This window comes from Oncorhynchus masou, chromosome 2 (genome assembly GCF_036934945.1).
Source record: "Oncorhynchus masou masou isolate Uvic2021 chromosome 2, UVic_Omas_1.1, whole genome shotgun sequence".
Taxonomy (NCBI): domain Eukaryota; kingdom Metazoa; phylum Chordata; class Actinopteri; order Salmoniformes; family Salmonidae; genus Oncorhynchus; species Oncorhynchus masou.
In genome coordinates, this window is record NC_088213.1 from 47,563,092 (window position 1) to 47,588,235 (window position 25,144).

General features: G+C 40.2%; 1 protein-coding gene across 1 annotated transcript in view; it reads right to left on the reverse strand.

Moving 5' to 3' along the window:
* The window catches only part of LOC135553126 (neurofilament heavy polypeptide-like), an 81,779-nt gene extending 62,916 nt beyond the window's left edge, over positions 1-18,863 (reverse strand). The window contains exons 1-8 of the mRNA XM_064985260.1: positions 18,785-18,863; positions 18,601-18,693; positions 17,904-18,047; positions 17,663-17,761; positions 17,453-17,572; positions 16,816-16,935; positions 15,891-15,941; positions 15,678-15,704 (exon numbers count right to left, since the gene is read on the reverse strand). Coding sequence (XP_064841332.1) covers positions 15,678-15,704; positions 15,891-15,941; positions 16,816-16,935; positions 17,453-17,572; positions 17,663-17,761; positions 17,904-18,047; positions 18,601-18,693; positions 18,785-18,842 — 712 coding nt within the window. The 5' untranslated portion in view covers positions 18,843-18,863. The remainder of the gene's footprint in view (positions 1-15,677; positions 15,705-15,890; positions 15,942-16,815; positions 16,936-17,452; positions 17,573-17,662; positions 17,762-17,903; positions 18,048-18,600; positions 18,694-18,784) is intronic.
* Positions 18,864-25,144: the final 6,281 nt, after the last annotated feature.

Below are 25,144 nucleotides of genomic sequence, written 5' to 3' on the forward strand. Positions count from 1 at the left end.
CACAGGCCCTAATGTACTACATTGCTGCTAAATAAGAATAAGTATTTGTTTTATATAGCTAATAGAAAGATAAATAAGTTATGCTAACCATTCTACAGAAAGTTAAGAAGATAAGTGGTGAAAATACATTTGTTAGTATTAATACCTCTGGCACGTTGAATGTCTTTGTCTTGGTCATCTTTATCCTCGGGCTCCCCATCATCTTTAAGGTGGGCCTTCGATCCCAGTCTTTTAAACATCTTAAAGGGAATTGGAACATTTATCTTCCTTTTGACACCAGCTTTCTTGCTCTCACTGTTGTTGTTGTTTTCATCATCATCATCATCATCGTCATCAATGATTTCAGAGTAATCTCCATCAGTATCAGGAAGTTGGGCCATTTCTTCAATGTCAGCCACTACACCAAGAACATCAAGCTTTTCAGCTCCACTGACATCAATATATTCATATTCATCAATTGACTGTTTCAACTCCTCTTTTTCTTCCTCTTCCTCATCTTTTACATAATCTTCATGATCTTCATTACCAAATTCAATACTGGCATTAGATCCCACTTCTCGAAAGAACTGGTTTTGGATCGGCACATTTATTTTTGTGGTGTATGTCTTGGCTCCAACTGAACTGTCTTCATTGTCAATGTCTTCTCCATCTTCAACATCTTGATCTTTGACGTCAAAGTCATGGGTATCACCCTCCTCTTCATCTACTTCTAAGTGATGAACCTTCTCTTTCTCCATCTTCTTTTCTTTCCCCTCCTCCTCGTGGCCATCAACATTGATTACCTCACCATCCATCGTTTGTTCATGGTCAAGTTCTTCAACATCTCCATCTACATGTGTGACGTAATGGTAACAAATTAAGGTGTTTTTCAAATCTCACATTATTTTCATTAGCAATTCAGGGGCGAGTGGTGGAAGTTGAGCCAAATCTTACATTCAGCATCACTCAGTCAAGAGAAATATAGTATTCTTTCTAACAAAGATATCTACAGTGCCTTTGGAAAGAATTCAGACAACTTGACATTTTCACATTTTGTTACGTTACAGCCTTATTTTAAAATGTATTAAATCATTTTTTTTTATCTCATCAAACTACACACAATACCCAATAATGACAAAGCAAAAACAAGTTGACATTTTTGCTAATTTATGAAAAATTAAAACTGAAATATCACATTTACATAAGTATTGAGACCATTTACTAAGTACTTTTTGAAGCACCATTGGCAGCGATTACAGCATCGATTCTTCTTGTGAATGACAATAAAAGCCTGGCACACCTGTATTTGGACAGTTTCTCCCATTCTTCTCTGCAGATCCTCTCAAGCTCTGTCAGGTTGCTGCACCGCTATTTTCAGGTCTCTCCAGAGATGTTCGATCGGGTTCAAGTCCGGGCTTTGGCTGGGCCACACAAGGACATTCAGATACTTGGCCCATAGCCTCTCCTGCATTGTCTTGGCTGTGTGCTTAGGGTTGTTGTCACGTTAGGTGAACCTTCACTCCAGTCTGAGGTCCTGAGCGCTCTGGAGCAGGTTTTCATCAAGGATCTCTCTGTACTTTGCTCCATTCATCTTTGCCTGACTAGACTCCCAGTCCCTGCCACTGAAAAACATCCCCACATTATGATGCTGCCACCACAATACTTCACCGTAGGGATGGTGTCAGGTTTCCAATAGATTTGACGCTTGGCATTCAGACCAGAGAATCTTGTTTCTCATGGTCTGAGAGTCTTCAGGTGCTTTTTGGCAAACTCCGAGAGGGCTGTCGTGTGCCTTTTACTGAGGAGTGGCTCCATCTGGCCACTCTACCATAAAGGCCTGATTGGTGGAGTGCTGCATAGATGGTTGTCCTTCTGGAATGTTCTCCCATCTCCACAGGGGAACTCTAGAGCTCTTTCAGAGTGACAATTGGGTTCCTGGTCACCTCCCTGACCAAGGCCCTTCTCCCCTGATTGCTCGGTTTTGCTGGACGGCCTGCTCTAGGAAGAGTCTTGGTAGTTCCAAACTTCTTTCATTTAAAAAGGATTGAGGCCACTGTGTTCTTGGAGACCTTCAATGTTGCTGACATTTTATGGTACCCTTCCCCAGATGGACAATTCCTTCGACCTCATGGCTTGGTCTTTGCTCTGACATGCACTGTCAACTGTCTGACTTTATATATGTGTGCCTTTCCAAATCATGTCCAAGATGTAGAAACGTCTCAATGATGATCTTTGACAACAGGATACACATGAGCTCAATTTTGAGTGTCATATCAAAGGGTCTGAATACTTATGTAAATGAGGTATTTCTGTTTTACATTTTTCATAAGTTACCAAACATCTCTAAAAACCTGTTTTCGCTTTTTCATTATGGGGTATTGTGTGTAGATTTCTGAGATTTGTATTTTATTTATATCCATTTTATAATACGGCTGTAAAAACCTGTTTTCGGTTCGTCATTATGGGGTATTGTGTGTAGATTTCTGAGATTTGTATTTTATTTATATCCATTTTATAATACGGCTGTAATGTAACAAAATGTGAAAAAAGTCAAGGGGTCTGAATACTTTCCGAAGGCAGTTTACATATACACTGAGTATACAAAACATTAAGAACAGGCGAATCCAGCTTTAATCCCTTCTTGATGTCACATGCTAAATCCACTTTAATCAATGTAGATCAGTGGACCCCAAACTTTTTATAGTCCCATACCCCTTTAAACAGTCAACCTTTAGCTGCATACCCCCTCTAGCACCAGTGTCAGAGCACTCTCCAATGTTTTTTTGCCATCATTGTAAGCCTGCCACACACACATTATATGATACATCTATTTAACATAAGAATGAGTGTGAGTTTTTGTCACAACCCGGCTCGTAGGAAGTATAATATCGTACTTTTTGGAGAAATGTTCTCTGGTCTGATGAAACAAAAATAGAACTGTTTGGCCATAATGACCATCGTTATGATTTGAGGAAAAAGGGGGAGCTTTGCAAGACAAAGAATACCATCCCAACCATGAAGCACGGGGGTGGCAGCATCATCTTGTGGGGGTGCTTTGCTGCAGGAGGGACTCGTGCACTTCACAAAGTAGATGGCATCATGAGGCAGGAAAATGATGTGGATATATTGAAGCAGCATCTCAAGACATCAGTAAAGCTTGGTTGCAAATGGGTCTTTCAAATGGACAATGACACCAAACATACTTCCAAAGTTGTGGCAAAATGGCTTAAGGACAACAAAGTCAAGGTATTGGAGTGGCCATCACAAAGCCCTGACCTCAATCCTATAGACAACTTGTGGCAGAACTGAAAAGCATGTGCAAGCAAGCAGGCCTACACACCTGACTCTGTCAGGAGGAATGGGCCAACATTCAGCCAACTTATTGTGGGAAGCTTGTGGAAGGCTACCCGAAACGTTTGACTCAAGTTAAAACATTTAAAGGCAATGCTACCAAATACCAATTGAGTGTAAACTTCTGACCCACTGGGAATGTGATGAAAGAAATAAAAGCTGAAATAAATCATTCAACTATTATTCTGACATTTCACATTCTTAAAATAAAGTGGTGATCCTATATGATCTAAGACAGATAATTTTTACTAGGATTAAATGTCAGGAATTGTGAAAAACTGAGCTTAAATGTATTTGGCTAAGGTGTATGTAAACTTCCAACTTCAACTGTAGGTACGTGGTTGCAAAGGGCATCGGTGTCTTAACAGCCTGATTTGCCAAGGCAGGATAGTCTGAGCACAGCCCTATCCAAAAATATAGCAGTGGCTTCTGATTAAATTAAATTTGCACAGAACCACTTGTTGCAATTTTGTCGAGGCTCTCTTGTTCAGATATTGGTAAGTGGACTGGAGGCAGGGCATGAAAGGGAAACAAATCCAGTTGTTTGTGTCAACCATTTTGGGAAAGTACCTTTATATATAATTTAAATGTTGAAAGATAATGATTAAATAATTCCACTCTGAAACCTTATAATTTTATGAAATTGATTAGAATCCTAAAATTATGAATCTGATGATGTGTGTAGTTTTAGTCAGAATTAGGGTATAAACAGTATAAACTGTGTAGTGGAAAAACACTCCTAATGTTTGGTATACTCAGTGTATTTCAGGATATTGTGTGTCCCTCGAAATTAGCAGTTTTGAAAACATAGCCCATCCAAAAAAAGTGGCTTCTTGGCACAACTTACTCCGGCTATGGGACAGGGTTACTTGAGCTACCTACAAATTTCTGGATTGATTATAAAATATTACCACTACATTTTTAAATTAGGTCTATCTTTATTTCCCGAACAGAATCAATCACTATTTTTATACATACACGCAATCCAGCAATCACTTTTTTGATATATACATTACCGGTCAAAAGTTTCAGAACACCTTCTCATTCACGGGTTTTTCTTTTTAAAAATATATTTTCTACATGGTAGAATAATAGTGAAGACATCAAAACTATGAAATAACACATATGGAATAAGGAAAAAAAGTGTTGAGATTCTTCAAATAGCCACCCTTTGCCTTGATGATAGCTTTGCACACTCTTGGCATTCTCTCAACCAGCTTCATGAGTTAGTCACCTGGAATGCATTTCAATTAACAGGTGTGCCTTCTTAAAAGTTAATTTGTGGAATGTCTTCCTTCTTGATGCATTGAGCCAATCAGTTGTGTTGTGACAAGGTGGGGGTGGGGAGGTATACAGAAGGTAGCCCTATTTGCTATTCAACAACCGCTGAATAGCATAGTGCTACATTCAATAAATATTACTACAAATATTTATATTAATGAAATCACAAGTGCAATATCGGAAAACACATCTTAGCCTTTTGTTAATCCACCTGTCGTGTCAGATTTTGAAATTATGCTTTACAGCGAAAGCAATCCAAGCGTTTGTGTAAGTTAATCGATCGCACAACAAAACATTAAGTACACTTAGCATCAGGAAGCTTGGTCACGAAAATCAGAAAAGCAATCAAATTAATTGGTTACCTTTGATGATCTTCGGATGTTTTCACTCACGAGACTCCCAGTTACACAACAAATGTTCCTTTTGTTCCATAAAGATTATTTTTATATCCAAAATACCTCAGTTTGTTTGTCACGTTATGTTCAGAAATCTACAGGAAAGAGCGGTCATAACAACACAGACGAAAATTCCAAATAGTTTCCTTAATGTCCACAGAAACATGTCAAACGTTTTTTATAATCAATCCTCAGGTTGTTTCTAAAATATATAATCGTTAATATATCAACCGCAAATGTCTTTCACAGTAGGAGAGGGAAAAGCAATACCTATCCAAACTCTGTTGCGCGAGCAAAACTCATGTGACCACTTGACGCGATGTTATCGTTCTGGCTCATTTTTCAAAATAAAAGCCTGAAACTATGTCTGAAGACTGTTGACACCTCGAGGAAGCGAATGAAAAGGAATCTGGTTCATATCCCTTTAAATCCAGCAAAGAGAGGCTATGGAACATGGAGTTTTCAACATAGAAGCCACTTCCTGTTTTGATTTTCGTCAGGGTTTCACCTGCAATATCAGTTCTGTTATACTCACAGACAATATTTTGACAGTTTTGCAAACGTTAGAGTGTTTTCTATCCAATACTAATAATACTATGCATATATTAGCAACTGAGACTGAGGAGCTGGCCGTTTACAATGGGCACATTTTCATCCAAGCTACTCAATACTGCCCCTGCAGCCATATTAAGACAAGAACTTTGTGCGGTCAAAAAAATCATCAAGTGCTATGATGAAACTGGCTCTCATGAGGACCGCCACAGGAATGCAAGACCCAGAGTCACCTATGCTGCAGAGGATACGTTCATTCGAGTTACAAGCCTCAGAAATTGCAGCCCAAATAAATGCTTCACAGAGTTCAAGTTACAGACATATCTCAACATCAACTGTTCAGAGGAGACCGTGTGAATCAGGCCTTTATGGTCAAATTATTGCAAAGAAACCACTATTAAAGGACACCAATAAGCAAAAGAGACTTGCTTGGACCAATAAACACAAGCAATGAACATTAGACCAGTGGTAATTTTGTCCTTTGGTCTGGAGTCCAAATTGGAGAATTTTGTTTCCAACCGCCGTATCTTTGTGAGGCACGGTGTGGCTGAACGGATGATCTCGGCATGTGTATTTCCCACCGTAAAGCATGGAGGAGGAAATGTTATGGCGTGGGGTGCTTTGCTGGTGACACCGTCTGTGATTTATTTATAATTCAAGGCACACTAAACCAGAATGGCTACCACAGCAGTCTGCAGCGATAAGCCATACCATCTGGTTTGCGATAGTGGGACTATCATTTGTTTTTCAACAGGACAATGACCCAACACACCTCCAGGCTGTGTACGGGCTATTTTACCAAGAAGGAGAGTCCTGCATCAGATAACCTGGCTTCCACAATCACCCAACCTCAACCAAATTGAGTTGGTTTGGGATGAGTCGGACCGCAGAGTGAAGAAAAAGCAGCCAACAAGTGCTCAGCATATGTGGGAACTCTTTCAAGAATGTTGGAAAAGCATTCCAAGTAAAGCTGGTTGAAAGAGTATGTCAAGAGTGTGCAAAGCTTTAATCAAGGCAAAAGATGGCTATTTGTAGAATCTGAAATGTAAAATATATTTTGATTTGTTTAACACTTTTTTGGTTACTACATGATTCCATATGCGTTATTTCATAGTTTTGGTGTCTTCACTACTACTCTACAATGTAGAAAATAGTAAAAATAAAGAATAACACTTGAATGAGCACGTGTTCTAAAACTTTTGACCTGTTGTGTGTGTATATATATAGAATTTTAAGCATATTTTAACACAAGCTTAACACGTAAACAAACACTGTACTTTTTTGATAACACCTTCAACATTGGCCAGGCCCTGGTGTTACCTTATATTCCAGCAATAATACTTAATTTTTCTCAACTTGCCATTGGCTCAACTTACTCATAGGCAAACATTTTGAATATATTAGCCCACACAGGTACAAGAATGCACATTCATGCAAAATGTAAGACATCATATTGAAGGGTATAGAGATTCCAACTGATGTGAAGAACAATCTTAAAGTTCTTTACTTTGGTTTAGATACAAGCATCATGACTAACAAAATACATTGATTTGACTTGGTGAAAATCAATGTTTTGGACATAGACTCCCTAAATATTTGGACAAATTATATATTGTGTGTATGGTTTCCTAGAAACAAGGGGTGACTCAACTTAACATTACACTCAATTTACTCCACTCTTCCCTACTTTGATATGTTTTATGATCATAAATTAAATCAGATTTTGTACATTGGACGTAATAATATTATATTTTAAATATTTCCAAATACCTTGTTGGTCTTTATCCATATCCTTAGGAAGTACCTCTCCAGCTCTTAGATGGGCCTTAGATCCCACTTTTCTAACCGTCTGTTTTTGGATCCGCACATTTATTTTGGTGGTGTATGTCTTGGCCCCCGCTGAACTGTCCTCATCGTCAATGTCTTCTCCATTTCCAACCTCTTGATCTTTGACATCAAGGTCATCTGTATCATGATTGTCCTTATCAGCTTCATATTCTTCTTGACCATCGTCACTAACAGCTTGATCTTTAATTTCAAGGTCACTGTGATCATCATTTGTATTCCCATCATCAATGTCTTCCTCTGCCTCCTCTTCCTCCTCTCCATCTTCATGATGTTCATCACCAACTTCAATACTGGCCCTAGATCCCACTTTTCTGACCTTCTGTTTTTGCATCAGCACATGTCTTTTGGTGGCGTATGTCTTGGTCCCCTCTGATCTGTCCTCATTGTCAATGTCTTCTCCATCTTCAACCTCTTGATCTTTGACATCAAGGTAATTTGTGTCATGATTTTCCTCATCAGCTTCATATTCTTCATAATCATCATCCCCAACGACTTGATCTTTAATGTCAAGGTCGCTGTGATGATCATGTTTATTCTCATCATCAATGTCTTCCTCTGCCTCCTCCTCTTCCTCCTCTCCACCGTCTTCATAATGTTCATCTCCAACTTCAATATTGGCCCTAGATCCCACTTTTCTGACCATCTGTTTTTGGATCCGCACATTTATTTTGGAGGCGTATGTCTTGGTCCCCTCTGAACTGTCCTCATCATCAATGTCTTCTCCATGTTCAACCTCTTGATCTTTGACATCAAGGTAATCTGTGTCATGATTGTCCTCATCAGCTTCAGCTTCTTCATGATCATCATCAACAACAACTTTATCTTTAGTGTCAATGTCACTGTGATCATCATGTTTATACTCATCATCAATGTCTTCCTCTGCCTCCTCCTCTCCATCATATTCATGATGTTCATCACCAACTTCAATATTGGCCCTAGATTCCACTTTTCTAAGCATCGTTTTTTGAATCTGCACATTTCTTTTGGTGGTGTATGTCATGGCTCCCTTTGAACTGTTTTCATTGTAAATGCCTTCTTCATCTTCAACACCATGATCTTTGACTTCAACCTCATGGGTATCAACCTCCTCCTCCTCATCTAACTCTAAGAGACGATCCTTTTCTTTCACCTCCTCTTCTTTCTCCCCCTCCTTGCTAACATCCATGATTTCGTCAACGTCCATTGTTTGTTCATGGTCAAGCTCTTCAACATCACAATCTACATCAGTGATGTAATGGCAACAAATTAACATATTTTCCCTGTCTTTAATGAACTTTAATAGCTATCTACTTTGATATGATGACTACCCTATCATAAATGAAAATCACATTTTGGACATCGTAGCTAATGATATGAAATATTTCCAAATACCTTGTTGGTCTTCATCCATATCCTTAGGAAGTACCTCTCCAGCTCTTGGGTGGGCCTTAGATCCCATGACTCTAAGCATCTGTTTTTGGATCCACAACTTTTTTGGGGTGGTGTATTTCTTCACCCCCTCTGAACTGTCATCAGTACTGTCCTTGTCTCCTTGCTCTTCTTCAGCCTCTTTGACAGCATCATCCTTCTCCGCCACAACTGGAGTGACGCGTGCAGGGTCATCGTCCTTTGTAGTGCCTATCAATTCTGCAACTGTGTCACCAAGCCACTTTGTCTTTATTATTGACTTTACCATCTCCACATCTCATTAGCATTCGTCAGAGGTGAGTTGGTGCAGATGCAAACACGCAAACATTAAGACATTGACAGAGTTATGGAAATTAAATGGCAACACATTCCAACATTCGTCATATTCATATAAGATACACCACATGCTGCACTCTGATTGGCTGATTTCCTGTTTTATCTAGCCTGCAATTATAATCAATTGACACATTTTTATCTAAATGGTTGTGTTGACTGTCTATCATTTGTTGCATAGATGAAAACTGTTCCAGACATAAAATCTCTAAGCAGTCATCCATTAAATAATCCCTATTGAAATACGATGCCAACTGTTTAACTTTTTCCTTGGTGGAATGTAGACAACATCTATTTACTTTAACCAGTAGTGAACCTTTGAATTGCAACATTTAGTCCGTGGTCAGTCAATCAAACAGATGATGCAGAAACAATGCAAGAGGGGTTCAAGACAACATGGAAGAAGAGAATGCATCTCCTAAACCAATATATTTCCATTTCAGAGGCACCTCATGCTTTACAAACTTCAGTAAATCAAATAATTGATAGGGGAACAATATGAACACAAATAAGGATGAATGAATACATGAAAACAGAAACACAAACTGTTACAACGAAGGAACTGTCAGTGTGTGTATTTACAATTTGAATGGGGAAATACAATGCAGTCAGTCACCAATTCCAAAACCACAATGACAATTTAGTTCAGACATTTATTGAATTATTACTAAAGCCCTAATATGATGAGCACGAAATATTAACATTTTCCCATGAAACATAATTATTGTCCCATTAGTAGTCTACATGCATTAACTAAAATTATTCATACCCGTGACTTATTCCACATTTTGTTGTGTTACAGCCTGATTTCAAAATAAAAATCTCACCCATCTACACACAATACCCCATGACAAATATTTGTTTTCATGTTAGCACATTTAATGAAAATGAAACACAGAAATAGCTAAATTACATAAGTAGCCAAACCCCTGAGTCAATACATTGCAGATGCACATTCGGCAGCAATTACAGCTTTGAGTCGTCTTGGTTATGTCTGTATCAGCTTTACACATCTGGAATTGGGGATTTTCTTAAGGTCTGTTAAGTTAGATGGGGAGTGGTGGTGAACAATATTCTTCAAGTCTTTCCACTGATTTTCAGTGGGATTCCAAGTCTGTGTTTTGGCTGGGCCACTCAAACTTTCACATTCTTGTTCTGAAGCCATTCCATCATTGCTTTGGCTGTATGCTTGGGGTAATTGTTCTCAAGACATAGCACTTTGCGTTCAAGCCAAGTGTCTCAGCAGACCACAGAATCTTTTGCCTTATGCTCTCTCAAGTATCTTTTCGCAAACTCCAGCCGTGCTGTCATGTGCCTTTTTCTCAGAAGTGGCAACATTTAGTCAGTGGTCAGACTGAAGTCTGCCCACTCTCCTGTAAAGCCCAGATTGGTGAAGTGCTGTAGAGACCGTTGTCCTTCTAGCATGTTCTCCCATCTCAGTCTAGGAACTCTAGTTCTGTCAGCGTAGACATTGGGTTCTTGGTCACCTCCCTGATCAAGGTCCTTCTTGCCTGGTTTCTCAGTTTGGTCGGACGGCCAGCTCTAGGCAGAGCCTGGGTAGTTCCATATTTTTTCAATTTCCCAATGATGGAGACCATTGTGCTTTTGGAAACCTTCAACACTAGAAATGTTTTATACCCTTCCCCAGATATAATTATATCTCAGAGATCATCGGAAAGTTCCTTGGGCTTGATGGTATAGTTTCTGCTCTGACTTGCACTGTCAACTGTGGGAAATTATATAGACAGGTGTGTTTCTTTCTAAGGTTGCAAGATCGAATCCCCGAGCTGACAAGGTAAAAATATGTCGTTCTGCCCCTGAACTAATCAAATCAAATGTATTTATATAGCCCTTCTTACATCAGCTGATATCTCAAAGTGCTGTACAGAAACCCAGCCTAAAACCCCAAACAGCAAGCAATGCAGGTGTAGAAGCACAATGGCTAGGAAAAACTCCAGAGAAAGGCCAAAACCTAGGAAGAAACCTAGAGTGGAACCAGGCTATGAGGGGTGGTCAGTCCTCTTCTGGCTGTGCCGGGTGGAGATCATACAGAACATGGCCAAGATGTTCAAATGTTCATAAATGACCAGAATGGTCAAATAATAAAAATCACAGTAGTTGTCGAGAGTGCAGCAAGTCAGCACCTCAGTAGTAAATGTCAGTTGGCTTTTCATAGCCGATCATTAAGAGTATCTCTACCACTCCTGCTGTCTCTAGAGAGTTGAAAACAACAGGTCTGGGACAGGTAGCACATCCGGTGAACAGGTCAGGGTTCCATAGCCGCAAGTTGTAGTGACATCTAAAAAATTATCAAAAGAAAATGGATGCACCTCAGCTCAATTTGGAGTGTCATAACAAAGGGGTGTGAATACTAATGTCAATTAGTTATTTCTGTATTTCATTTTCAATACATTTGCTACAAATCGTACTACACCGGCTCTGACATTGGACGGTTGTGGCAGGGCTTGCAAACCATTACAGACTACAAAGGGAAGCACAGCAGAGACCTGCCCAGTGACACGAGCCGAGCAGACGAGCTAAACTACTTCTTTGCTTGCTTCAAGGCAAATAACACTGAAACTTGCATGAGAGCATCAGCTGTTCCAGAAGACTGCGTGATCACGCTCTCCGCAGCCAATGTGGGTAAGACCTTTCAACAGCTCAACATTCACAAGGCTGCAGGGCCAGACAGATTATCAGGACGTGTACTGCGAACATGCGCTGAGCAGCTGGCAAGTGTCTTCACTAACATTTTCAACCTTTCCCTGTCCGAGTCTGTAATACCAACATGTTTTAAGCAGACCACCATAGTGCCTGTGCCCAAGAACACTAAGGTAACCTGCCTAAATGACTACCGACCCGTAGCACTCATGTGCAGTGTAGCCTAGTGGTTAGAGCATTGGACTAGTAACCGAAAGGTTGCAAGTTCAAATCCTGAGCTGACAAGGTAGAAAATCTGTCGTTCTGCCCCTGAACAGGAAGTTAACCCACTGTTCCTAGGCCGTCATTGAAAATAAGAATTTGTTCTTAACTGACTTGCCTAGTAAAATAAAGGTAAAATAAAAAATAAAATAAAAATGTCTATAGCCATGAAGTGTTTTAAAAGGCAGGTCATGGATCACATCAATACCATTATCCCAGAAATCCCAGATCCACTCCAATGTGCATACCGCCCCAACAGATCCCCACATGATTCAATCTCTATGGCACTCCACACTGCACTTTCCCACCTGGACAAAAGGAACACCTATTTGAGAATGCTATTCATTGCCTACAGCTCAGCATTCAACACCATAGTGCCCCCAAAGCTCATCAATAAGCTAAGGACCCTGGGACGAAACCCCTCCCTCTGCAACTGGATCCTGGACTTCCTGGTAGGCCGCCCCCAGGTGGTAAGGGTAGGTAACAACACATCCGCTACACTAATCCTCAACACAGGGGCCCCTCAGTGGTGCATGCTCAGTCCCCTCCTGTACTCCATGTTCACTCATGACTGCACGGCCAGGCACGAATCCAACACCATTCCCCCCAGGAGACTGAAAAGATTTGGCATGGGTCAGCAGATCCTCAAAAGGTTCTTCAGCTGCACCATCGAGAGCATCTTGACTGGTTTCATCACTGCCTGGTATGGCAACTGCTCGGCCTCCGACCACAAGGTACTACAGAGGGTAGTGCGAATGGGCCAGTATATCAATGGGGCCAAGCTTCCTGCCATCCAGGACCTAAATACCAGGCAGTGTCAGAGGAAGGCCCTAGAAATTGTCAAAGACATCCAGCCACCCTAGTCATAGACTATTCTCTCTGCTACCGCAAGGCAACCAGTACTGGAGTGCCAAGTCTAGGTCCAAGAGGCTTCTAAACAGCTTCTACCCCCAAGCCATACTGCTCCTGAACTTATAATCAAATGGCTACCCAGACTATTTGCATTGCCCCCCTCTTTTACCCTGCTGCTACTCTCTGTTGTTATTATCTATGCATAGTCACTTTGATAACTCTACCTACATGTACATACTACTACTAACTAACTGGTACCCCCGCACATTAACTCTGTACCGGTAACCCCCTGTATATAGTCTCGCCATTGTTATTTTACTGCTGCTCTTTAATTACTTGTCACTTTTATTTCTTATTCTTATCCGTATTTCTTTCAAACTGTATTGTTGTTTAGGGGCTCGTAAATTAGCATGTCACTGTAAGGTCTACACCTGTTGTATTCGGTGCATGTAACTAATACAATTTGATTTGATATGATTTCTTTAAATGACTAAAAACATGTTTTCACTTTGTCATTATGGGGTATTGTGTGTACTGTAGATGCAACTGTTTGGGATCTGACCATAAGGCGCTACAGAGGGCATGGGTCAGCAGATCCTCAAAAGGAGGACCAGCAGATCACTGGGACCAAGCTTCCTGCCATCCAGGACCTATAAACTAGGTTGGGCCAGAGGCCCAAAAAATTGTCAAAGACCCCAGTCACCCAAGTCATAGACTGTTCTCTCTGCTACCCCCCCGGCACTGGTACCCCCTGTATATAGCCTCGTTATTGTTATATATTTTTCTTGTGTTACTTTTTAAAAACTTTCGTTTATTTAGTGAATATTTTCTTAACTCTGTTTCTTGAACTGGGTTGTTGGTTAAGGGCTTGTAAAGTAAGCATTTCACAGTAAGGTCCTGTTGTATTCGACCCATGTGACAAATACAATTTGATTTGAGATGGGTGAGAAGAAAACACATTTTGAATTCAGGCTGTAACAAAACAAAATGGGGAGTAAGTCAAGGGGTATGCATATACATTCTGAAGGCTTTATGCAAAATTAGATTATGAAATAGTGAAAAAAAAGGTTCACTCCACAGAGCATTATTACAACTCAGTAACCACATTTCCATCCAAGTCATACTGTCTAAAAAAAATTATCACGACAGCTATGATGAAAACAGGACATTTTTAGGTGTCTATAAAATTAAATATGTGAGAAATGGCGATGGAAACTATGGTGGCAAAATTGCAAATTATGTTATAATATTTGTATTGCATCAAATGGTTGTTTTATTCAACATAATAGAGTATTCTTACAGCTATTGTGTGGATGGGCCTCTGGGAGATAACACTGACAGAGGAGATTTACGATGTCTTTGGGTGATAAAACCTAAAGAGCATACCAGAGCATGAGCTAATGTTTCTGTTCCATATGGTACCAGAGATAGATGATTGCAGTTTGAAGTTGGTGGGCCAGTCACTGGTCTATACAATGAAAACTTTCATACAAATCTTAACCTTGTGACCCATTCTATATATCTGTTGTTCGTCATGTAGGTTGAAAGGGTTGTATTACTATAAAAGATCTCAGTAGCATTTGTGTCGCCGCTCTCAACGAATCAGAGACGGTGGTGATTCGTTGACAAGCCATTTCTATTAAAAAGCTCTCACTATTAAAGATTTTGTTTACGTATAACTCTGACTTGTGTGATAACTTTGTCTCTCCTCATTTGATAGTAAAGAAATGAACCACCACAAAACGCCTTTATGCACAAATATTGATATTATTGATATATTGATATAATATTGATATTGATATAATAACCATCATATCAGAGTAACGGTGTGTTGTCCTCCTCCCATTACGACTCGGGAAACCATACAGTTTATTAGGCTACACATGAAACTAGTTATGATGAAGTTCACAGGGTGGTGAATGGGCACTGTGATATTGATGCGCCCTTCCAATAAATATCGAGGTTCTTATTCTGGTGACATGATGATCGATGCTTGACTGCTGTTTGACAAATACTAATATTCTCGCTCTTATCCATAGTAATCTCATCATGCAGACTATACCTGCACAGCCTACTGTTGGCAAGAGTGCATGTGTCAAGACAAGATTAGGAACATTTGCTATTCAACGCAAACATGTTTTGTGAAGAAACTATCGGTATCGTTGAAAATGCAATGGAAACATGTTGAACTTTAGATTTTTAATTTTAATTTTGTGTGCACTACATCACACACTGATTTTATTCTTATGCGGATTCTCGTGTATTGACATGAAAATCTGTCACCAATTAGGTGGAAACCAAGCTAGTGTCAGAATGTTACAAATACAAATCCATTTTGCAAGGCAACAATGATTAGTACAGGCAGCCACACCTTTGCACACTGAATGAGATTGGCTGACTTTAACACGGGAGACCAACATTTTCAAATTGTCTCAACTATTGCCATGGATGACACAAAACAAAAATATTCTGTAGATCATTTTGTAATGAGGAAATTCTTGTAACTGATCACATTCAAAAATATTATGTGACAACCTCAGTCGCCCCTTATAACATACTATAATACAACTAGATTTACACAACCGAACAAACAAAACAAAAACATTTCAAGCCATCAAACAACATCACACCACATGAAAGCAGAATTCCACAGCCGGATCAAATTAGTTGACAATTGATGAAACTCTACATTTGTTACTGTATTAACATCATCCTTTGGTAGTGGTGACAATTGGTGAACGAACGATTGTTACGTACCTTTTTCCAGGGGTGGCAAAAACTGTCCTAGAATTGGAAGTAGGAAAAACATTGATTTGATTGAAAATCTATTGATGAAATGAAAGGGAAGAGATATCATCAAATCTACAGTACAATCTACAGTATCGTGAGTGTTTGCTTAAAAATCAACCTCAACAAATTCTAAGAGAGTTTGGTAATTATTAACTAACTGAGAAATGAACAAAAACCAACCTTTCTTCCTTATCACATGCATCACAGATGCTGGTATAGTACTAGGTTCATCTACACCCAAAAGAAAACAGACATGTGGGAGTCAATATCTTGAAACATACGTGTTATTCCTAATTTCATATGTGAAAATCATGTGCTTATGTAAAGAGATTTGCATACATTTGAGTTAATTGAGCAGATAACAAGTAAAGGCCCAGTGTAGGGAAATACACTGAGTGCACAAAACATTAGGAACACCTTTTGCCATCAGAACAGCCTAAATTTGCCAGTGCATGTACAAGGTGTCGAAAGCATTCCACAGAGATGCTGGCCCATGTTGACACCAATGCTTCCCACAGTTGTGCCAAGTTGGCTGGATGTCCTTTGGGTGGTGGACCATTCTTGACACACACAGGAAACTGTTGAGTGTGAAAACCCAGCAGCGTTGCAGTTCTTGACACACTCAAACCAGTGCTCCTGGCACATACTACGATATCCCGTTCAAAGGCACTTCAATCTCTTGTCTTGCCCATTCACCCTCTGAATGGCACACATACACAATCCATGTCTTAAGGATTAAAAATCCTTATTGAAATTGTTTCCTCCCCTTCATCAACACTGATTGAAGTGGATTTAACAGGTGACATCAGTAAGGAATCATAGCTTCATATGAATTCACCTGATCAGTCTATGTCCTGGAAAGAGTTCCTAATGTTTTGTACACTCGGTGTATAGCCAGAACAGTATCATGAATGAGATGGTACGTTATTGATGTCAGGTCCAAAATGATTAGCACCCTTGATAAATAATACAAATACTGAGCAAACTTTATCAATTGTGCCAATAATGTTGGACCTGACTGTATGTCACATGTCATATTATCTGTGTCCTATTATTGTTCCTATGTCATAGAATGCATATGATGGTCACACATAACCAGGTATACCTTTATCATCCTTAAGCATGTTGGACAGATAATCCATGAACATGTTTTTCCCATCTGCAATCTCAAGCACTGCATCTGTGACCACTTTCATAGGGTCAAAGTTCATCACAGGAATGGCCCCTAAAGATGCAAAAAGACCATTAGCTGGTGGTGTTCCATTAGGATATGAAAATAATTGGATTGAAAGAACTTGATCTTTGAAAGATACGTTTTTTTCTTATTCGTCCTAATATTAAGTTCAGTGGTGGTCTTGTGTTCCCAGACACACCATGAACCAAGAATGGCTAGAGGCTAGGCTTGTTCAGTGGTAACTTCCAAGACATGACATATAGTAACACAGCTTCATAGCAATTGAATAAGCGAATTCATACATTATTATTACTGTTCTCTGAAAATACCCACTAATACAGGGGTGACAAACTAATTTCATGGAGGGCCGAGTGTCTGCAGGGTTTTGGTTTTTCCTTTCAATTAAGACCTAGACAACCAGGTGAGGGGAGTTCCTTACTAATGAGTGACTTTAATTCATCAATGAAGTACAAGGGTGGAGCGAAAACTCGCAGACATTTCCGTGGAATGAGTTTGACATGTGCTCTAATACAAGCTACTTGCTAAGCTTGTTGCTATTTATAAGTACCTTGATCGCCTATTAGCAAGTTGGAGACATAGTCCACAAGCATGTTCTTCTGCTCAATGACAATCCCAAACATTCTTCTGAGAACCAGTATGGGATCGATGTTCACTTCTTGAGGGATACCTGTTCATAGGAGAGGTGAACTGAAAATTCTGATAATCCATGCATTGATTTGAACTATTTTGCAGTAAATAGTTCTACAGAAGTGCATACCTGGCAGCAGGTCCCAAATGTAGGTTCCAGTAGAACTTGTACAGTCAGTGATAACATGCACTATGTCTACTGCATTGATGTTCACTGCATGGAGAAGGGCTGAGCATAGAAAAAAATATGGAGAGTTCATCACATATTATTATTATCATGTATTAAGGACATTTACTGTTTAACCATACCAACAAAGAAATAAAATCATATTTATAGAAAATAATGTTATGTAATAACAATGTGGACATACCCTGCAAGATATCCAATATGGCATCCAATAGAACACAGAGTGTGCCTTGTATGTAACCCACGACTCCACATATAGAGTTATTGGTGACATTGAACACACCTCTGCCAATAATCACCGGGTCAATGTAGCTCAGGTAAAAGTTTCCTGAGAAAATAAACATTTTCAAATATGTCATATTAATTTACTAGTCCAATATATTAATATCTAAATAGTTGCAGAAGTTAGGTGTATTTTAGTGTTTTAAATTAATACAGTGGGGGGTGGCACAGATTACTAATTATTGCACAGCACTTGACATGAATGTGTAGATTATGTGTCGTAGGTGGATCTACAGAAAAATCACAAAGCCTATAAAAATAAATTCTAGCATTTTTATTCTATTTATAATCAGGTTGTGCAGCTTTTCTATTAGCATTTTGAATGATTGAACATGGCATATAATGTTGGAATTAAATACAGATTTTCAGAAGAGTTGTGTTTTTGTGATGTATTTCCTTGATAGGAAGTTACAAGTACTAATCAATATTGCAGTGCAAAGTCAAGTACAGTGTAATATCATTAATCTGTGTTGCTTGGAATCCCGGCCTAATGTTCATTAACGTAAGGAAACAAAAAAAATGTTTTAACCTCCCCCCAAAAATTCCAAAAACATTTCAAGAACATAAGACCACTTTAACACCATTGGGCATCCTTATACCGTCATCATCAGAGAGGAAGTCCACAAATAAGTCTTTTACATCTTTGACAGCATTCATGTGGTCCAGACTCAAATGAGGAGCAAATGCACATTCTGAGGACACAGTAAGAAAATATATTGCTTTACACAGTTTTTAAATTGGACAGGATTCTGCGTAAAAATATTACAAGATATATATAGCTACCTTGAGCCTCATAGAACATGTTGGACATTCCCTCTACAGCATCATTAACAGCTTTCATGGGATCCAAAACTACATCTTGAATGTCTGCAAAAAAGCATTGTGAAAAACATTGGGAACTAGGGTTAGGGTAAGGGTTTGGGAAAAATATGAAATACTGTTTAACATGAAATATGTTCAAATATTTTCAAACTAATGGTCTCCATAAGACTTAACAAATGTCAAAGAAAGATAGACTTACCAGTGACCCCTTTATATTCTACAACATCAAACATCATGAAGCCTGCAGTAATCCAGGAGAGAAGGAGGCTGATAGTCACCACTAACTCTACAGAAAAGGTTAGTTTCTTGAGTATTCCAAACCCTTGGGCCTTAGGAGGGGATGATGGGGGCACCACGTTCCCATTCAGCCCATCGGCTACAGCAGCTGAGATGGACTCCACCGCTGCACCTGGAAGCATGAGAAAGCTTTAAATTGCTGCCAGTAATGCATGATCGTCATACTTACTCTATACTAGTGATTCATCTTGGGGCTGAGTGAGGAGTAGCAATTCAACAAATCAGGTAGCTATTATGTCAGTGATATTTCCTATTATAGTAGTGATATATTTAAATATGCCACAAAGCTTGGAATATGTACACGTGCATGGCAGTATAATTGTTTTCAATACCCAGTTAACCCAGTTAATAAATACAACACAAATAGTTTGACATTCAATAGGTTATTTACTGGCCTCTAGAAAGAAGAATCCTCAGGTATTTTTGGTACCCTTATTATACACTCTAAAAGAAAAATGCTACTAGTATTATCCCACATGTTATCCCACATGTTTGTTGTGGCTAATAAGTCTAAGGCCCCATCCAGACAGGGACGGACCTCACTTTGTTATAGTGATGCCAGTGACTCAGATGTGCAAAGTTGACTCAGTCACCTTCAGAGGTTGCTGCAGAGGAGGTCAGAGAGAGGTGGATGTAGTTAATGGTTTTTAGCGTTACCTATTCTGGTGCGGTGCCAGAACCAGTTGGACGGGCATTTGATTTCCATATGGGGGCATGTTTTCTTCATGGGTGGTCCCGTGATAAAAAAACATTGTTATCGTAAAACCATAATTTAACTGTAAATATGTATTACCAACTCATCTTGGGTATGTAAATCAGCTTTCCACATGTGGATTTGGGGATTTTCGCCTTTTCTCAATCTCTGATTCAGGAAGCTAGGCATATGTCACAAGTCACAGGAGAGACTTTTTATCATTTTCATGTGCCTTAATAACAAAGTTGTATGCCATCTGTAAATGTGAATACAAATATTAAATTATGAGCCTTGTTTGCAACAACCTTCCCACTAACCATGATTGGCTGAGATAATGAGTGTGCTGGGCATGCTGAGAGAGGAGTTTGGATTGGTTTGGCATATACAGGCATGAAGGCTGTTTGAGCTGGTCAGTCTGTGTTGGTAATCCTGTCGAACACGGCTTTAAAAAAATGTATTGTGTAGTGGTGCTGCATAAGTGTTGCTCTCCACTTTCTGGGGGATCGAGTTTTGAAATCAGTGGAATTAGAGAATGAAAGCTAAAGAGTTGGAGAAAATGGATTACATCTTCAAACTAAGGAAAACTGTGGCATGGCATACGTGACATGCATGATGATGTATATGTGTAAGATAGTCTAGCGTCAGCTAGCTACATTTTCAGATATTACACGTTTCTAATTTTGACAGAAAGTGGTTTCACTTCAAGCTAAAGTGTACTGCTAGCTAGCCAACTAATGCTAGCTGGCTGGCTCCCTAGCGAGCATTAAGTGTATGACGTTATTATTCGTATCCCAGAACCATTTGCTTTGCTAGTTAAAGCCTAATGTTAGCTAGCTAGCATTGAACCTCATTGGTTAGCTCCCAGCAGATTCATGCAGGGTAGCAACGACAGAATTTGGCACTATGTTCATTGGTGTTTAACTGGCAGGCTAACTGGCAGGCTCATAGGCTAACATTATGTGACGTGTGTGATCTTACATGTTGTTTATCTAGCTAGGTTTATTGTTTACCTAGCTAGCTACATGTCTTAAGCTAAAATGTACTGTTAGCTAGATAGCTAACGTTAGCTGGCTGGCTCCCTAGCTCACGTTATTATTCGTATCCCAGAGCAATTTGCTTGGCTAGTTAGAGCCCAATGTTAGCTAGCTAACATTGAACCTGGTTGTTTAGCTCCCAGCAGATTCATGCAGGGTAGTAAACGGCAGGATTTTGCACTATGTTCATTGTTGTTTAACGAGCTAATGTTAGGTGGCTGGCTCGTTAGCTAAAGTGTGTTATCTTACACATTGTTTACCGAGCTAGGTTAATTGTTTATCTAGCTAGCTAGCTACCTGTCTTAACTTCTTATGGCTTGGGGGCAGTATTTTGACATCTGGATGAGAAGCGTTCCCAAAGTAAACTGCCTGTTACTCAGGCACAGAAGCTAGGATATGCATATAATTGGTATATTTGGATAGAAAACACTATAGTTTCCAGAACTGTTAAAATAATGTATGTGAGTATAACAGAACTGATATGGCAGGCGAAAATCTGGGGAAAATCCATCCAGGATGTGGGTATTTTACATTTACATTTACATTTAAGTCATTTAGCAGACGCTCTTATCCAGAGCGACTTACAAATTGGTGAATTCACCTTCTGACATCCAGTGGAACAGCCACTTACAATAGTGCATCTAAATCATTTAAGGGGGGGGGTGAGAAGGATTACTTATCCTATCCTAGGTATTCCTTGAAGAGGTGGGGTTTCAGGTGTCTCCGGAAGGTGGTGATTGACTCTGCTGTCCTGGCGTCGTGAGGGAGTTTGTTCCACCATTGGGGGCCAGAGCAGCGAACAGTTTTGACTGGGCTGAGCGGGAACTGTACTTCCTCAGTGGTAGGGAGGCGAGCAGGCCAGAGGTGGATGAACGCAGTGCCCTTATTTGGGTGTAGGGCCTGATCAGAGCCTGGAGGTACTGCGGTGCCGTTCCCCTCACAGCTCCGTAGGCAAGCACCATGGTCTTGTAGCGGATGCGAGCTTCAACTGGAAGCCAGTGGAGAGAGCGGAGGAGCGGGGTGACGTGAGAGAACTTGGGAAGGTTGAACACCAGACGGGCTGCGGCGTTCTGGATGAGTTGTAGGGGTTTAATGGCACAGGCAGGGAGCCCAGCCAACAGCGAGTTGCAGTAATCCAGACGGGAGATGACAAGTGCCTGGATTAGGACCTGCGCCGCTTCCTGTGTGAGGCAGGGTCGTACTCTGCGGATGTTGTAGAGCATGAACCTACAGGAACGGGCCACCGCCATGATGTTGGTTGAGAACGACAGGGTGTTGTCCAGGATCACGCCAAGGTTCTTAGCGCTCTGGGAGGAGGACACAATGGAGTTGTCAACCGTGATGGCAAGATCATGGAACGGGCAGTCCTTCCCCGGGAGGAAGAGCAGCAGCATTTTCAATTGAATGCCTATTGAGTATCTAATGGGTTAGGACCTAGATTGCAGTTCCTTTGGCTTCCACTAGATGTCAAGTCTTTAGACATTGTTTCAGGCTTGTTTTCTGATAAATGAAGAAGAATGAGACCTTTCTTTCAGTGGACTGCAGTGCTGGTTTGCGAGTGTGACTGAGTGCGCACCCTTTGTTGTTTTTCCTTTCTATTGAATACGCTTTTGTCCGGTCGAAATATTATTGATTATTTAAACAATTGACAACCTGAGGATTAATTATAAACATCATTTGACATGTTTCAACGAACTTTACCAATACTATTAGGATGTTTTTGTCTGCATGTTTTGACCGCCTTTGAGCCAGTGGATTACTGAACAAAACTCGCCAACAAAACTGACATTTATTGTGTAGCTGGGACTCTTGTGACTGCAACCATATGAATATCTTCAAAGATAAGTGATTCATTTTATCTCTATTTCTGACATTTGTAATTCCTTTACTTGGTTGTAAAATGTTTGTATGCTTTTGAAAGCGGGGTGCTGTCCTCAGATAATTGCATGGTATGCTTTCGCCGTAAAGCCTTTTTGAAATCTGACAAAGCAGATGGATTAACAATAAATTAATATTTAAGCCGATGTATTACACTTATGAATGTTTATTATGACTGTTTCTGTATTTTGAATTTGACGATCTGCAATTTCACCGGATGTTGTCGAGGTGGGTCGCTAGTGGAACGCCTGCACCAGAAAGCTTAAGGTAAAGCGTACAACACTCGTTGAATATGGTCATTGTCAGTAAACGTGGGCAGAAAAAATCATAATGAAATTGTTGCCAGCAGAGCTGGTTAGGCTGTTTCCATGTTTTCCAGAGGTAAGCAAATAATTGGCCAGAGCGTCAAGTGTGTGCTCTGAACGGTCTGAGAGCGAAATTATATGGATGGGGCTAAAGCTTAAAAGAGGGTGTGAACGGTGCTGAATGGGTGTAGACAAAGAAGAGCTCTTCACTAGATACCAAAACATTCAAATGCCGTTTTTTTCTAAATTAAGTTCTCAAAATTTAGCCAAATTACTTTCCCATTCCTCAAAAATGCAGTGTATGATATATCATTTTGTAGCTCTGAGTCTCGACTTTCATCCAATGTAAAACACACCATTTCAAATTTTGCTACTTAAGACCGAATCCAGCTGTTGAGTCACAAATTAGATTCAATGGGATTCGTCTCCGCTTTGGCTGGGCCACTCGAGGACTTTCACTTTCTTGTTCTGAAGCCATTCCAGCATTGCTTTCGCTGTATGATCATTGTCCTGTTGGAATGTAAATCTTTGCCCCAGTCTAAGGTTGTTAGTACTCTGAAGCAGGTTCTCATGAAGGACTAGCCTGTATTTGGCTCCATTCATTGTTCCCTCTATTCTTACCAGTCTCCCTGCCACTATAAAGCATCCCCATAACATGATGATGCCACCACCATGCTTCACGGTAGCGATGGTGTTAGACAGGTGATGAGCTGTGACTGGTTTTCTCCAGACAGCGCATTTTATTTAGACCAAACAGTAAAATGTTTGTCTCATCCGACCACATAATAATTTGCCTTATGATCTCAGTCCTTCACGTGCATTTTTGCAAATTCCAGGGGTGCTGTCATGTGCCCCAGGAGTGGTTCCATCTGGCTGCTCTCCCATAAAGTCCAGATTGGTGGTGTGCTGTAGAGACGTTGTCCTTCTGGCAGGTTCTCCCATCTCAGCCAAGAAACTCTGTAGTTCTGTCAGAGTGGTCATTGGGTTCTTGGTCACCTCCCTGACCAAGGTCCTTCTTGCCCCGGTTGCTCAGTTTGGTCGGACGGCCAGAACTAGGCAGAATCAGGGTAGTTCCATGTTTTTTTCCAATTCCCAATGATGGAGACGACTGTGCTTTTGGAATCTTTCAACACTCTAGAACTTATGGGGTATTGTGTGTAGACGGGTGAGAAAAACATCTATTCAATCAATTTTTTATTCAGGCTGTAACAACAAAATGTGTAATAGGTCAAGGGGTATGAATACTTTTTGTATTTATATATAACTAAAATATAAACGGCACATGTGAAGTTTTGGTCCCATGTTTAATTGGTCCCATGTTTAAGCTGAAATTAAAATTCCCAGAAGGTTTCCATGCACACAAGCAGCTTATTTCTCTCAAATTTTGTGCAAAAATGGTTTTACATCCCATTTAGTGAGCATTTCTCCTTTTCCAAGAAAATCCATCGACCTGACAGGTGTGACTTATCAAGAAGCTGTTCAAACAGCATGATCATTACACAGGTGCATCTTGTTCTGGGGACAATAAAATGGCACTCTAAAATGTGCAGTTTTGTCACACAACACCATGCCACAGATGTCTGAAGTTTAGAGGGAGCATGCAATTGGCATGTTTACTGCATTATTGTCCCCCAGAGCTGTTGCCTGCCTTAAGTTGCCTCCAACTTCGTTTTGGAGAATTTGGCACTACGTCCAAAAGACCTCACAACCGCAGACCATGTGTAACCATGCCAGCTCAGAACCTCCACATCTGGCATCTTCACCTGCAGGATCATCTGAGACCAGCCACTCGGGCAGCTGATGAAATTGTCGGTTTGCACAACCAAATAACTTACACAAACTGTCAGAAACTGTCTCAGGGAAGCTCATCTGTGTACTCGTTTTCCTCACCAGAGTCTTTACCTGACTGCAGTTCGGCATCATAACCGACCTCAGTGAGCAAATGCTCACCTTCGATGAAAGAGATTTGCTCTTCACGGATGACTCTCGGATTCAACTGTTTTGGGCAGATGGCAGACAGCATGTATGGTGTCGTGTGGGAGAGCAGTTTGCTGATGTCAACAATGTGAACAGACTGCCCCATGGTGGTGGTGGGGTTATGGTATGGGCACTA